This window comes from Zonotrichia leucophrys, chromosome 18 (assembly GCF_028769735.1).
Source record: "Zonotrichia leucophrys gambelii isolate GWCS_2022_RI chromosome 18, RI_Zleu_2.0, whole genome shotgun sequence".
In the NCBI taxonomy this organism is placed as follows: Eukaryota; Metazoa; Chordata; class Aves; order Passeriformes; family Passerellidae; genus Zonotrichia; species Zonotrichia leucophrys.
In genome coordinates, this window is record NC_088187.1 from 9360837 (window position 1) to 9377899 (window position 17063).

A 17063-nucleotide genomic window follows, 5' to 3' on the forward strand; every position below is an offset into this window, starting at 1 on the left:
TGAGGATTATTTAATCTGTTTTGACAGTACCTTTCCACAAATGCTTTTAAAAGCAGTTTCCTCTGTAGTGTGTCCGTTTTTGCACTGCTCCTTCTTATTCCTGCAAAGAAAAAGTGGAATGATGGTGGACCAGGAACATGGTGACAGGAATTGCATCATCCCTCAGGGGAGCCATTTGGAAGAGTCTTCAATCAACAGAACCAAACATGAAGAAGAAGATGGTAGAATCATCTCAGGGATATTTCACTCAAATAGGACTAAACAATTTATGGCACTCTCCCTACTGGAGATGTTTCAAGGCAAGAGCTGCAGTTATTCACAGAGTTACACTGCTCCTATCTCCTTTAAATAAAAATAAAAACTCTGAAAAAGCAATCCAGAAAACAACAAATGAGATTTCTGCTCATCAGCTTATTCATAAATCTGGTTCCAGAGTTAGGAGCCAGGAGAAGTTGGTATAACTGTCACTGTGGGGAAAAAAACTGTGCACCCATGAGCAACAGGCTCACGTTTTAATACCTTCTTTAATGTCAAGCACCAGTATTGGCATTCACAAACAGCACCACAGGGTCAAAAACGAAAATGATTGAAGCAATGCTGTTAAGAAATGAGAACCAGACAAGAGCTAAATGATAAATTATGACAAAATATGGAATTAAAAAGCTGGCTTTCATCAGGGCAAGGACTGATGTGATTAAAATTAAAGCTCAATCATGTGGCCCATCTTTCAGCACACTTCACTCATGTCCTGTCATATCAATGATAGCTGGGTAGTTGTTGAAGAAGTTTGCTTGGGTTTTTTAGGGTTTAGTGGGTTTTTAACCAACTGGAATTCATCTGAAGTTTCTGTTGAAGAAGCATCCACAGGTGGGGTTTTTTGTTGTCTCTGTCTCCTCTTTCTTTTTCAAGTGTGTGCCCAAGCACCGCTCCCGTTCTGCAGCGCCTGGGCACACGCTGCCTCTTCTCCATCCCAGAACTTCCAGGTTTATCCTCCAGATCAAGACTCACAAAGTCCTGGCCATGGTGGATAAGGTGAATGATGAGGTTTTGCCAGTGGCAGAACAACTGTTTTAATTATTTTTTCAATCGTTTCCTGAGCCTTTCTTCACTCTCCAAACAACCTGTAACACACCAGCTTTATCTTGTAATACACAATTGCTTATTATTTCAACTTTATTAAATAGTTTTAAAAGCCCAATTGAATCATTACCTCATGCTCTCCCTTTTTGCCCAATACCTTGTGTCTTGGAAAAGGCTGACTGCTTGTAGGTCAAGTTTTATCTAATTTATTTATCTAATTGTATTTATCCTCGCATTCCTGGGTACTTGATAATGTTTGGAAAACATTGGCTGTTTTCCAGTATGGTGCTGACTGCAACATGAGATTACTGGTGGATTTTTATTTTTTATTCTTTTATTTTCAATTAATTCTTAGATTTGTTGAGAATTCTGGAGTGAGGTTCCTGGTCAGGTGTGACAGGAAGGATTCCCTGCTCCTGGATCCCAGTCCCTGCTGGTTTCACTGGGGCTCCTCCGTGGTTTTGGTTGTGCAAACAGCAGTAACTGGTGCTTGTTCCTTGGAATTAGAAGTAGAAAATCCTCCTGTATCCATGAGCTCCCCATTCTTACTTTGCTTGGAAGTTTCTGGGGTGATCTTTGTGCATCCTTTGCGCAAAAAACTTTCTCAAGTCCCCCAAACCCCAGAGTCAGCACAAGGTGCCCCATGGAATGTGGGCATCACATCCCTGCTTAGGTCAGTACAGCAAAATAAACCAGATTTCTAAATAGCTTTGTTTAGGAAAAATGCTCGGTGATCAAAACCAAATTAATGTAAAATGTAATAATTGTGTTTTTAATTTTGGCACATTTTGAAGACATTGTTTACACTCATTTGCTCTTTCTTCATATCATTATAATAGAGAAAAGCTGCAGGTGGCTTTTTCTTCTTCTTCTTCTTTTTGGAGAAGGAGTGTTTGGGAAATAGGGAAGGGGTAAAACAATGTTATTAGTCCTTCAGAGTCATTAATATGAAGAAAGAAAAGTGCTCCAAAATGACTTGCTTACAGCTGCAGAACGTGTCATGGAGTAAAACCCACCTTCATTAAATGGGTGAGAAAGAATTCTAATTGTTTTGAAGTTCTTATGATCAGTCTGTATGTGCTTCATTGTAACATGATACTAAAGTGCCTCAATTATGATTTGTATATTTTGGTGCCAGAAGGGTTTTTTTCTTATGCTGAATTATTAAGTTCTGTCAGCTGCTGGGCTGTCATATAGAGATACAGTAAATCACATTATATTTTGTCATGGATTACACAGAGCAATAAATTTGGGAAGAGAGATCAAAGTAGTTTCACAATCACATCTGAGTGTAGGAGGGGTGTTTAACTTGTAGAAAATCTGATTTAGGTGAAACTGTTGCAGTTCTTGTGTGAATTTGAAATGAATTTAAATGTTTGCTTGAAAATGAATAAGGTACAAATCCCCAAAAGAGTTCTCCTGTATTTAGTTCAGAGGAGTTAATTCTGACCTACAGCTGCAGGACAGAGAACAGATAAATAATTAAACATTGGGAATGTTAAGAGTCTTGCAATGCCTTATTTATGTTTTTAATTGCTTTGATGATGGAGCAATATATTCCATTTTCTTTTTAATTGGCCTTTGCTGGACTTGGGAAGTTTCTCCTCGGCTCGGTGACGCGCTCTGGCTCCGGGAAGTTGTCTCTCTTTTGGGGAAGCTTTGTCATATTTAAAATACAAAAATTAATCCAACATAATCTTGCTAAGGAGCTCTGATGGCTTCAGATCACAGATTTGTTGGGGGATATGGTTGTATTTTCAGTGTCTGTCTTTCCAACTGTAGAAGCTTAACTTTTGTTGGGCTCTTGTCTAACGATGTAACTTCAAACACTGAGTTAACTTTGTGATACTGAGTTAATTTATTGATAGCAAGTTAATTCAGGGGTACAGTTTGTCCTTTGTTCCCACTTCTTCTTCCATTTAATAGCAAAGATTCTGTCTTAAAATGATACACACATAGAATGTTTTTCTACCCTTTGTCTTCTTAATAAATGCTTGTTCTTGCCACAAAGTTCAACTTAAGACAATGCAAAATCTAAAGACTTCATTCTTATCCCTTTATAATTCTTTCAGGTGCCCTAAAGTCTCTCCTTGGCAAAAATCAAGGTGTGTGAATTTAGCTGATAAATAATTATAAAATGCCTGGGTCTCAGAAATCTCCAATTTCAGAAAGAATCAAGTTTTGTAAAGCTAAATTAAATAGTCTTTAACTGAGTCAAGTCATGGATCGGTGTCACATCTTGGGACTGTTGCCTTCTGTGCATGGAGGAAGCTTTAGCTTTGACTTGATGTGAAACATCTTCAGAGGTGCTTCCCAGCCTGTCCCCTCGTGGTCTGGCTGGGGGTACCAGAAATGGCTTTGCCTGAGTGATTCTGGAAACTTCTTCATGTCAGAGTGGGGGAGAGCATCTCATGTCACTCATGGGAGGAGTGAGGTGCCTGCATTCCTCAGGGATGAAGGCAGCTTGTCAAAACTCAAATAATTCCTGTTGGCTGCACATTTTCTTTGTTCAAACTCTGAAAAAGAACATGCCAGCACTTTTTATGTAACATCTTAAACTCAGTTTAAATAACCATCTTTGGTTGGTTGGATGGAACAGGAGAAAAGCAGGAAATATTAAAATGGTGATCCAGGAATGTGATTTAAGGACTCTGAAGTGGAGAGGGTGCAGTCTCCCCATCTTCACCAGGTTTGTTCAATGGAGCTGTGGGAAGAATTGTGCCATAAATATAAAGCCTGACCCCATATTGGTGAAATGGGAAGATAATGAAAAACCTCAACCCAGCTGCCCAGTGTGATGGATGGCAGATGAGAACAGTGACATCTGTGATGAGCATTTGAATCTCTTCATTTGCAGGAATCTCTGTCACCACAAAACACCACACTGATTCCACCAATGTCATCTCACAGATGATTGATGAGAGTAAATCTAACAAAAATCAGCCATCTTTGCCTGTGCTGTCCATGACCCCAGCCCAGAGCTTATCACACCCAACAATCTTTTGGTAAAATGTCCCAGAACCTCAGATTAAACCACAATTCTCTGCCAGCCCTCTCTGGGCTGCAACTCACCAGTGTTGTCTTCTGCAAAGGGTAGTTCAAGCATTAAACAATTGCATGTGGCAAACCCAGGCTGTTAATCTGGTTTTAAATCTTTAAATTTTGTCTTGTATGCAAGGCTGGTATTTCAGACCAGTTTGTTTAATATGCCTGGCTGACAGCAATATTGACTGAAATCAGCATTAGTGATGCTGGGGAATGTTTAGGTGCCTATTAATTCCATTTAGATGAAGGTAATAATTAATTGTGTCCTGGTGCAAGGCTGGTGTAACCTGGGCATCAGCTGGAGTCCCACAGAAGAATTTCTGGGTGAGTTCAAAATGCCTGTATTTAATTCCTCTGCATAATTTCAGAATTATTAGAAATGCTCTGTTGGTTTAAATGATAAATCTGGAATTTGGAGTTTTCTTAAGGCACAGTTTGCAGAAGCAGCTTCTCAGTGGGCCCCCATTGAGCCCAGAACTGCAATGTGCTGCAGAAAGGCAAATTCTCTGTGCAGGTACTGTCAAAGGCATTTCTATTCATTCTTGGGTTTTTCCCAATGAAAAGTACTTCACACATGAATGAGAGAGTTTTTTTCTCCTAAAGATGTATGTTTAATGAATAAAAAAATAAAAAGGAAAAGATTTGTAGACCTCCAAAAGTGAAAATGTAAAATAGAATATTAATAGGATTTTGGGATTTCTATCATTCATTTTCAAAACCCTTGAAGTCATTTGGTACTTGACTAATTATTCTGTTAACATCATTTTGGCTATTCAACTATTTTTAATGGTCTTTTGGGTGGTTCAGATTACATATTTGAGCTGTGTGTGCTATTTTCACTGCTGAGCAGAGATCCAGCTTTCATTTCTGTCTGATTGGTGGGGAGAGCAGGAGAAAGAGCAGGAGTTTGGTGTAGGAAGTCACCCCCTGTCAGTGTTAGAGGCACATAAGGAAAATGCATGTTTCAGGCTTTGAGTCAAAATGGAATTTTTATGTACAATCAGATGAACTTTAAAGGTGATCTGCTGATCTCTGAAGTTTAAACAGATATTGTACAGAGAGTTTTAACATACTTAATAACAAAGATTGCCACCATTAACCATTCTGAAGGTCATTTTCTCCTGACATCTATCAAATTACACAATCTTGAATTTTGGTACAAAGCATAATGCTGTCAAACTTAAAATAGAAATATTCCAGAATGTGGAGTGGTGTGTTGTTTTTTGAGGTAAATGGGCCCCATTTACATTAGTTCTTTGATGTTAAATTCCTTGCTGCACATCAGAGAACAGTTGCTTCTTCCCTGGAGCAAGTTTTCTTTCTTCTTCTTCCCCCACCCTTTGATTTTTTTTTTCCTCCTTTTTTTTTTTCTTCTTTTTTTTTTTTTTTTAAGTTTGCTTACACTTTTATCTAACTAATTATGGAGGATCAGCTTATGGATGGCCACTTTTAGCTAGTTGCAGGCATTTTGAAAAATGATTCTTTCATATCTACTACCCTAAACAGAAAAAGTTCTTTAATCTGCAGCTTCTCTATCAGTGAATATGGTGTTGTGTGTGTGTATATATATATAAAAATCTAGTTATGAGAGCTCTTTCCAAAGCTGGAAGATAGAGAAATATGGAATTATTCAGGTTGGAAAAGATCTCTGAGGTCATGGAGTCCAACCATAAAGTCAACACTGCCAAACTCATAATTAAATTCTGATTGTTGGGGTTGGAAGGGGCCTTAAAGCTCCCCCAGTGCCACCCCACAGGGAAGGATTTTCCCCCAGTATCTTACCCAATGCACAGATTTAGGGTAGGACATGGTGTGCTTTGTGATGTGGTCCTGTCATAGATCCTGGGCTCTTTTACTGATGCTGTTCTGTTCCATGAGAGGAGAAAGTGAAAATGGGAAGAGCATCCATTAGTTCAGACACCACATCTGGATATAATTTAAATAATAATTTAATAATTTAAGTTTTTTGTTTTAATTTTTAATTTGTTTTGTTTTGATTTTTTTTTTGTTTTAATTTTTACATGAAATGTTTTGTTGAAGTCCATGCAGTTTTGCTCAGCAACCACAATATGATGCTTTAAGGCTTGTTAAAGAATTACAGTTGGTTTTTAAAACCAATTAACTGCAGCAAGGGCATAATCTTTTTAATGCAAAAGTCCTCTGTAATATAAAATAACTGCATGTAAAATCATCATAATCAGCTAATTTTAGCTAAAATATGTATTAACTGTGTGAAACTAAACAGGAGTTAGTTTTTGAATCAGTGGAATTCCTCTGCTGCTTATCCAATTTAAATCTTTTTCATTACAAAAATGGATATTCCAGTTGATATTTCTGACAAGCTTCTGCCAAGTGGGAATTTCAGCAGCCACCTCTCACACACACAAAACTGGTTTCAGACCATTAACTCTATTTGCAGTGCTGCCCATTGCTATAAAAAGAGCTTGACTTTAATGAACACTGGCTGACCCTCCAAATGTTCACCTTCCACTTGGATTCTTATTCATTATGTTTCTGAAATAGCAGCTAACCTGAAAGGGAGGGAATGCCCTTAAAATAATTCAGAAACAGCTCGTGCTTGCTCCAGCACGTGCACCCAGCAGCCAGCTGGAACAGAAGGAGCCCAGGAAACTTCTGTGTGTGTGCACCAGGCCAGTGTGAACCTTCTCATTTATCTGGATAAATTTGGTATAAATCCCCCCTGATGTTCCCTCTACACAGCTCTGTGTGTATTTACTCATTCCCTAAAACAAAAAAGAGTAAAAAGGCATTTTCTGTGCATAGCAGTGCCCCAGGGAAGGTGGTTTGTGTCTCCCTTGGTTGCAAAGCAACAGCCTGTCTAAAGAGGTACTAAATTAGTTTTAGTTGCAGGTTTTGAGAAAGGAGAAGCTTCATGTTTGTGCAGTTAAAAGATGGCAGTGGAGAAGAGGGTGCCCAGGCAGCCCCATGAGTTGGATCTTTTCAGTGCTGTAAATTGTGGTCTGTGCCTTCATCAGAGCTGCTGGTGTGGTTGGCGATGATGCAAGAGCTGCTGGGTGTTACAGACCTCAGGGAAGAGCTGAAGTCAGCAGGAGCCACAGGATTATGGAATGGTTTGGGTTGGAGGGACCTTAAAGCTCATCCCAGCCCACCCCTGCCATGGCAGGGACATTTCCACTGTCCAGGTGCTCCAGCCCCAGTGTCCAGCCTGGCCTTGGGCACCTCAGGGATCCAGGGGCAGCCACAGCTGCTCTGGGCACCTGTGCCAGGGAAAAATTCCTTCCCAAAATCCCATCCAACCCTGCCCTCCATCAGTGGGAAACCATTCCCCTGTTCCTGTCACTGCCTGCCCTTGTGAGAAGCCCCTTTGCAGCATTCCTGTAAGACCCTTTGGGGTACTGGCAGGGAATGTCCATAGTGCCACATGGTGTTTTTTGTGCCACAGGGCCAATATAACCAGTTTTAGTCAGCCAGAGCCCACAGAGCTGTGCTTGTGCTGTCTCCAGGGCAAGCTTTGGGAACTCAGTACCCCTGAAATTCAGACGCCTCAAGTGTTTGGGACTGGAAGAAAATGCAAGAATTTATGGTTTGTTGGCGACTGGGAGACAAAACTTATAAATATTTTGCTAACTGGAAGTTGTTAAAGGCATTATAAAATAAAATGTTGCAATTCCTTTTTAGTAAACTGGTAGGATATCCATTCTTTGCCTTTAGTTAGGAACAAAAGAATAAAACAATAATGAAATTCAGAGCATCTTTCTTTTGGATCACCTCTGTCCTGTCTCTCAGAGGTCAGCCCGATTCTACTCAGTGTGAACAAACAAATTCTAATTTGTTTATGGAACTCATGAGTGGTTCTTTATTATTTATTGGGATTTCATCTGTGGGTTCAGGAGGTTATAAAGCTGCTTCTATGAAAGATGAGGACTTTTACCCCAGGCAAGTTGAGCGAGAGCAGCTGTAACGTGATCTGTGCAGGGCCTTGCTGACGAGTCCCTCTCCCTTTCTGGGACTAACAGTAATTTATGCTATTGCTGTAATTTATTTTTTTACTTTTTTCTCTAAAGATAAACTGGCAGTTTCAGTCACTTTATGACATGCAGTGGTGGTAAAACATCATCTGAAACTGGGCTGCAGTACAATGGAACGAGTGTTAACGTGGGTCAGCCCGAGTACAAGGAGAAACAGAGCATGGACAGAGCTCCCTGGGATAGCTGGGGCTGTGTCACCACTCCTTTTATTTATGCACCCCCACCATGGGCCCTTACAGTGTTTGTGGTTCACTTTTGAGTGATAAATGGAGAAAAAGTGAAATTTAATTTGTCTCGTGCTCCGAATTCTTCTAGATGCTGGTTCAAGCCAATGTGTATTGCCATTATCTCTGTTTATAACAAAACCAAGCCATAATGTCATCTCAAAAATGATGCAAAAATTTGATAGTTGGTTTTGCCAACTTTTTTTAGTAGATTCCTTAGTGCCAACAAACAGATGGAGACATCCATATGTTTCATAATTTTGGAATTTGAAGGGATTGAGGATCTGAAATTGCAATTTCATGTAAAGTTTGGGATTACTTTGAACTGGCTGTAATATTCTTAGGCTGAGCTGCACCTTACAGAGCTGCCCGGATTGCCGAGGATGATTCCAGCCCTACCATGACGATCCGCCGCTCTAAGCTCCTCGATTTATAGCCCAGCAAAATCAATAAGGCTCTTTGCCTGCCTGAAATCCCTGGAGTCTGCAGAAATGGAGCCTGAGCTGGATCCATGCAGGGTTCAGAGGCTTTGGGGGCCCCTGGGGGGTTTTTTGGTTCCCCCAAAGAGGGGCTGGCGGGAGCCGGCGTTTGGCGCTGGATGCGGTGCCGTAAAACCAAGGGCGACAGATCAAAGGTTTGAGCAGGAGGTCAGATAGGTTTTGAAAACTTAATCAGCTTAAATTTGCTTCAGAACTCAGCTGTGTGATGTTCTGTCCCCCCTAAGAAAATATTTGTCTTAGACACCTGTCCTCAAGTTTGAGAGCCAAGGAGGCGAGAGCGCCGAGCAGTTCACCTGAGGACAGCGTGGTGGGGCTGGGCTGGTTTCTGCAAGAAAAATACAAATCAGGTTTCTCTCCTGAAATGAAATTGCATTTAGTTTTTAATTAATATCACTATTATCAAATTATTTCTGAAATTAAATTATTTGAGGGGGAAAAAACCCCGTTAAGGGGTATTTTTCCTGAGGTTATAGAAATATTTGCTGGTTTGATTGTGATTTGACCAAGCAGCCTTGTTTTATTCTTAATTTTTGTTTATTCTTATTCTTCTTTATTCTTCTTATTATTTATTCCTTATCCTTGTTTTATTCTTTATTCCTTATTTGTATAAGCCATCTATTGGTTTATTCTTTAGCTTTGAGATGTGATAAAAAAAGCTGGGGTAAGGAAAGAGCTGTGTGTCCCCACTGCATCTTGGGTGGATTTTCAGTGTAATTCCCACCTTTCCGTGTAATTCCCTAGGAAGGGACGAGCAATGGGGCAAAGGACAGTTGCAGACACAGAACTAGAGCTGAAGCTGTGTCCCCCTTGTCACATTGCCTGGGATTTTCTCCTCATTTTCCCCCCTCTGCTCAGAAACAAACTCATCCTGATAAACTCGTTTACGTGTGTTGCCTCCTTCCCCTGCCCCACGCACACGCTCTCATTCTCTCCTTTTTTTTTTTCCTTTTTTTTTTTTTTAACCCGCAGAACCCTTTATGTTTTTCTAATAATTGGCAGCAGAGGTACAATTTCTCCCCTCTTTCAAGCCATGAATAGTTGGCCCGAGATCAAAGGCGGTTTGCTGGCTGCCACAGAAGGGCGTTGGGGCTGGCGCGGGGCCGGCGCTCGGCGATGGGCACGAGGAGGAGGAGGAGGAGGAGGAGGTGCCAGGGTGGCAAAGTGTCTGTGCACGTCCCGTGTGTGAGCTAACGGGGCTCTCCCCTGTGTGTGTTCCAGGCCAACAGGCGGCTGAAGCAGGCGGAGGAGGAGTTCACCCTCAAACTGGCCAGGTCCACGCAGGTAGGTGGCTGGGAGCTCAGGTGAACCTGTTCCACCTGGGAGCTCGGTGAAAAGTTGGGTTGACAACCAAGAGAAGTCATGTTGAATTGCTGAATCGAACATCCGGTGTGTTCTTGTGGATTTTAACTGGAAAACTGTCGCAGAAATCTTTTTATGAAAATCCTTTCTTAGGATTTTTTTCCCCTCCTGAGAAGCTGAGAGGCCTCAGAGACAAAATGTAAATAATAATTATCTGTGCTGTGGAATGCAACAGGTGCATCTGTGATTGGCCTCATGTGGATGTTTAGAATTAGTGACCACTCACGGCAGAGCTGGCTCGCTCCCTGTCTGAGCCACAGACCTTTGTTATCATTCTTTTCTATTCTTAGCTAGTCCTCTGAGATGAAACTTTTCCTTCTATTCTTTAGGATAGTTATAATGTAAAATATATCATAAAACAATAAATCAAGCCTTCTGAACATAGAGTCAACATTTTCGTCTCTTCCCTCATCCTGAAAACCCCTGTGACCACTGTCACAAAAAATACAGAACATTAAGCTGGAAAATAGAGGTGGGGTTTTTTGAGTTCTGAATTTCATCTTTTTCATCTCCATCATCATTTCCTGAGGACCTCAGAGGACCAAATCCTCCTTCAGCCTGTGGGAAGGAAGGTGAGGTGCTCCATCACATCTCATAGAATCATTGCACAGCCAGCACTTGCATTTCTGTTAAAGGTGGTGTCAACCAAGGTTTCTTCATCTTTATCATTGATCCCCACCAGTTCTGCATTTCTGCCCAAAACAGCACCTTGAGGAATGTCAGTGTCCTGGAAGCAGAACTGGTTTTGACTTGAGTTTTTGCTCTTCAGAGAACTCAAAAGATGAAATGAGTGTTGAATTTACATATATGCTTAAAAATGGTAAGGCTGGATGATTTTTACATACTTCAGCTTTCAGTTTGACTGACAGGTAGTACTGAAGTGTGAAAAATGATGGAGATGCAACCAGAAGTTAAGCTTTTAATAAGAAAAACTTGCCACAAGGATTTGTGTGGAGGTGTCATTCTCCTCATTGCTCCCAGCCATAGCCGAGTGTTTGCCTTGCTCTGCAATGTGTGTTTGCAGCCAGCAGTCCAATAATAGCATTTTAAAATCAATAAAAACACTACAAGGAAGGGTTTAGCAGCCTCTAATCTAGACAGAAATGATCAGTGAGACAATTACAAGAAACTGCAAACTTTACTGTTTTACCAACACTTCAAAATATTTAAAACTCTTGATTTCAGCTTTTTATCTCCTTTGAGTCTTATTCAATGTAACACTTGTCCAAAATTGTGACTCAATTGTGACATTTATTGGCTGTCACTTTTTTCACACTGCTTTATCCGAATCTTTGGTAAATATGTCTTGTATTCTATTTCTAAAATCTAACCTGTATTTTTACACATTCATTTGCATACAGAGAGGTTGCAGAGTCTCCATCCTTGGAGATACTTAAAACCTGACTGGGCTGATCCTGAACAACCAGCTCTGGGTGATAATTCCTTAAACTGGTCCATTCCACCCTCACCAATTCCAGGATTCTGTGGTAAATTTGAGAGAATATTCTCTGTCCTAAATACCTTGTCAGTAATTTTAAATTAGTAATTTAGTAATTTTTGAGAGCCTTATTTATAAAGAAGGAAAGACACAACAAAAAAAAAAAAAAAAACAACCTCTTCTTTTTTTATCTTTCCATCTGAACCTGAAAAGCAGGAAATTATTAAAGCTCAAAAAGTAACATTTAATCCACATCAGTCCTGAAAGAAGAGATCCCTTCCATTGCTACCTCTATTTTACCTTTTGTCATTGTCACCCACATGTGAGTGGAATCAAGGCAGCCTCTCCATGCCATACACAATCCAATATCAACACAAAAATGCTTCTTGGTCCATTTGTTAAGGACAGTTGGAATAATTGAAGCATTTCTGAATTTTTAAGCTAAGGACGAGGGAAATTGCTTTAATTGTTGCACAGGAACATGTAGGTAGTGTAGGGCAAGGTAAGAACTTTTTAACCTAAATGTCGTAATAAATTTTGTCAGACTGATCAAATTTATTATGTCATATAATATTTATTTACCTGCGGAGCAGTCTCAAGGTTTGGGGACATGTTTTGTATTAAGGTGGCTTTGCTGTAGCTGGGGCATTTCACTGGCAAGAGCTGGGCCCAGCTCCTCAGCATTTTATGGGGCAGACACAACACATCCATCATCTGTCAGGGCTCTTTGGCTCAATAAAACCATTTCACCCTGATGTCTGAATTTCTTTACTTGTGTGGGTTTAAATCAAATCCCCCAAGTTCCTTGGACACGCTTGGCTTTGGGGTTTTTTTTTGTAGCTCACTGTTAATAATTGGTGGATTGCAACTTTTTCTTGTGGTCACCTTGCTGACAACATCTGTCCAATCTTTCTCTCTGTGGCCTCTTGGAACATTCACTTTTAACACCCACACAGAGAAGATATTTCAAGAAATTTCCTCTGAAGTTTATACAAAGTAAATAGAAATTTTTTGCCCTGAAAAGTACTGCACAAAGCAGATCTTTCTTCATCAATTTCTGCTGAAATTTCCTTGCTTGGATTTCAGAACTCCTGTGCTAGACCAGGCTCTCAGCCCAGTAAAAGCTTTAAATCTCAGGTTTGTGTTATACTGAGGAGTTGGCTGCTTTGTTTTCTTTCTAAAATGACAAAATGAGACATACTCAAAATGCTGTCGTTTTGCATGAGGTCAAGTTGTTATCTTAATAATTTACATAATCCATTGCTTTCTTCTGCTTTCTCCTGTGCATTACACACCTGGTAAAACCACATTTCTGCAAATTGTCTGTCTTCTAAACAATTACCTGAACTGCAAACCCAGAGACACTGCTTAATCCTGGCTAAAGAGTTGCACCCTATCCAGATAATCTCTAAACGTTGGCATATTGGTCTCAAAAACCCTTCTTTTTGATGGGTATTATCTTTTGAAATAGGTATTTCTTTTTTAGAAAAGCAATGCAGAAATACAAAGGGAGGTTTTACACATAATCTGGGTTACTTCCTGGGCTTTTCAAGTAGGTAAAGAGAAATAAGTTTACTACAGAGTTTTAATTAGGCTTTTTCCCCTTTTCCAGTGATTTCAGTGCCTTCATTTGTAGCACAGTTCTTCTTATACTAGTCCTGGCCTATTATTAGGTTTTTTTTAACTTATTTTTTTCCTAAAAACCATGTAATTAACATAGATAAATTTTTCTTTGCCAATGAGGAAGTCTAGCAAAGTCTAAGCACTCTGGTAGTCTCTCCCTGAACTGCCTGTGTGCTGAAGTGCTTTTAGAATTATTCTATAATGTGCTGCTACAGCAGCTTAACCTTGAGCTTGAATATATACATTAAAGTCAGTGACTCTCCCACATGTCTGAGTGCTTTGCTGGGTGATGACATGTCAGTTTAAAATTCTGTAAATATGCCTAAAGGATCAGGGTTAGTTATGACTTTCCCCAGTGATGAAAAAGGTAAAACAAATACAATTCAACAGATGACGAGTGAATCACCTAAAAGGTCTGGATGTGGAGTCAGGTCCTCACCGTGTTGCTCAGCAAAATCTGCTCCTTTCAGCAGCTCAGAAATGTCACTGTCAGGTTGAAATTTCAGCCCAGTGTGTGTGAATGTGGGTGTTTTTGTTCTCAGCAGGATCAAGGTGTGAAATACCCCCCTGGAAAAGGAGCAGCAGCCCCCCAGTGTAAACTCACAGGCATGGAAGACATGGAGCAGGCTCCAGTTTGGAGATCACAGATGTGCTTTGTTCTCATGAGTAAATATTTTGGAATGTCACAGTGGAAAACACTTCCAAATATTTTGTGTCCAGCGCTTCTTGTCATTTCCAGCCTTGCTCTGCTCCTTTTCTCTGCCTGGAGCTCCAAGCCCCGCTCGTGCGCAGCGTGCTAATTTCAAACACCCAGCTCGCACAGCAGAGCTTCCCATTGCCATGTTTATATTAAAAATATGCAAAATCTGTGTATTTTATTGAGGAGAGCTTTAACATGCTGCTTTCCTTTCAGGAGATAGCTGAGCTGAAGGCCACCATTTCCTTCCTGAGCCAGGAGAGCAGCCAGCAGCAGCTGGCGGTGCAGCAGCGGCTCCAGGAAGCTGCGCAGAAGTTGGAGGATGAGAAGCAGCAGCTGATGACAGATAATGACAGAGCAATCAAGGTAATGTGGGCACTGCAGGGCTGCTGCTGCTGCCTGGGTGAGGGTAATGCAAAGTTCTGAATGCTGGTTCCTGTTGACACAGAGCTCACCCAAAGCTCTGATGGAGCTGATGACTCAGGCTCCCTCTCCTCTGGCCGATCCCATGCCTGGATTTGGCAAATCTAATCCATCCATGTCAGTCAAATACTTGAATCTTTCCTGTTCTCTTTCTTTTTGGACTGGCCCTGATGTTTTAGTGTGTTTCCAGCAGCTTTATGCTGTGCTTTCAGGGCTTGAAAGAGAGGAAAGGTGAAAAATAGGAGAGTGTGTGCACAAACCTTCCCAACTTTCGTGTTTAAGGCTGCATTGAAGGAAAATTTGTCCTTAACTTCCACTGAAAAATACAAGCAAAGTCTGTGCTGAATGTTAAATGAATAAAGTGTTTGTTGTCTGTACTTTTATACATATTTTATTATATTTTTTCACACATGTTTTGCTTCAGAATTCCATTCTTTGGCCTTTCTCATTGTTTTAAGGGACTGAATGGCCACGTTGTGTTCTTGCTGCTTTGACACCTTGACTCAAGGTGGCTGCAGAGAATCCCACCTGTAGAAGTGAGCAGAATTGGCTTTTAAACATTTTTTCTTCTCAGAGTAGTAAAGAGCAATGGGAAAATTTTGAAACTGTCGCCTGATCTTTTGACACCAAAAACAACTCGTGAGAAGTTGTATAGAATAATAAAATTCCTTTTATTTTCCTTTTTAAAGACATTCAGTCGTACCAAAGTATTACATTATTAAATGTAAAACCTCATGGAAAAATCAGCTCCTACAGTTCACATATTTTTTTTTGTGCCTAAAAGATACCATGGAAGTTTTTAAATGTTGGAAATCCATTGGATTATGGTGCAGTTAATACTGTCCTCTATATTGGAATGACTTGCTTTAGGTTGTCATTACTGTCTCATCATCTGCAGAATGTTTTTCCTTTCTTTCATTGATTTTTAATTATCATTATTTTTTCTTAAGCAAAATGTCTGCCTTTATTTGTGTGCTTGTTGAGGATTTTTTAATTATCATTATTTTTTCTTAAGCAAAATGTCTGCCTTTATTTGTGTGCTTGTTGAGGAAAAAAATTTTCTTTCTGATCACTCTGTGAAAGGTGTAACTATAAAAATGTTGGCTCTAATCTGTTATGCAGGTAGAACACCACAGGTAGGTTATTTTATCACCAGGCTCTGCAGAGGGAACCCAGGTAAATCCCATTATTTTCAGGTACAGCTGAATTTTTACCACTCAGGAACATGAATTGTTTGTAGTTCACTTTTCCAGTGGCCACCAAGATCTGCAGAAACCCCGTGACAGTGGAATCATCTTTCACAGAGTCAGAAATGCACAATAATTCAAGTTATCATGGTGCCTGCTTGAGTTACATGTTGGAAAAACATGGTTCAGACTCTCAAGCAGCATTTTTCTTCTGGTGCAAACTCTACTCTTGAATTTCTGGATTCTCTTAATTTAGAGGCAGTGGAATAAATCAGCTGTTGGCAACGCCAGTTTTTGAGCAGTAATGATTATAGGTGGTATGAAACCCTTCTGCGTGTAAATCTATTATAAACTTCATTTTGATGTTATTACTTCACAATGTAATGAAATCCATAAAAACCACAGGGAAATTGTGCACAGGATTTCTGAGCAGTGTCCCAGGGAGTTTTTAGTTTTTAGCACTGGTGCTGGGAGAAAGTTTTAAAAGATTTTGTCAACTTGGAGAAGAAATTGGAGGAGCTGTTTTGCTTGGAGTTCTTGATTTTTGTTTAGTATCATTAATACTGTACTTTTAAAAAAAATCTTCCTTTGAAACCACTGATTTAATGGAAATTTACTGAAATCCAGATACCCAGGCAGAAAATTCCTAGGAAGCTAAAATGCTGTGTGTACTTTTGGAAACAGAAAAAGGTGGTTTTAATATTTGATCACTTTGTATTTTTAAGAACCACACATATTTCTAGGCAAGCATATGCAGAAATACTTTGCTTTTTATTAGCCTGGGGCAAAAAAAAAAAAGGATTTTTGGTGAAAATGTAATCCTGGATGTCCTGGAGATGGGGAACAACATCCAACCTAGGGTAAGCTGAAGACCTTGAGGGATGATTAAAGAAACATTCTACAAACAAAGCAATTCTTAATGTAATGCAAGCCTTTGAGGAGACTCAGTGTAGTAAAATCTACTGAAAATACTATCATTAAAAAGCAGCCTTTGCTAAATATAACATTGATTTAAACTAACATTGAGGAACAGATTGCAATTTCCTCTATTGGTATTGGGTGGCTTCCTGTAAGACCTTCCAATTATTATTTCCTTTCAAAGAGAGAAATACATTTTTACAGAAACCAACTGGCTCTCAGAGAAGTTTTGGATTTAGGCAGTAAAGTGATATCCAGATGTGGATGCCATAATACATGATTTTGATGTTAATTCAAATTCCTGACTCTCTTTGCTAGTAAAAGATTTCTGATTTGTTATTATTGCACAATTGCATCCATCTCCTTCCACTCAGTATTTCTTAAGGTAGTATCTTAAATATTAGTCAAAATATATTTGGATCTTTTAAAACCCAATATATCCGAATATGTAATAGATATATTGGATATATAATAATGGATCTATTGGATATATATATCAATAGATCAGTGTGATCTATTGGATCAATATATCAGTTGGAGATATTGGATATATAATAAT

The 17063-nt window shown here is 39.7% G+C and overlaps 1 protein-coding gene across 3 annotated transcripts in view; it reads left to right on the forward strand.

The window, feature by feature from the left end:
• The window catches only part of CEP112 (centrosomal protein 112), a 195998-nt gene that overhangs the window by 109057 nt on the left and 69878 nt on the right, over nt 1–17063 (forward strand). For all 3 annotated transcript variants that reach the window (XM_064728178.1, XM_064728177.1, XM_064728179.1), the window contains exons 22-23: nt 10078–10140; nt 14193–14342. In XM_064728178.1, the coding sequence (XP_064584248.1) occupies nt 10078–10140; nt 14193–14342 (213 nt within the window). The remainder of the gene's footprint in view (nt 1–10077; nt 10141–14192; nt 14343–17063) is intronic.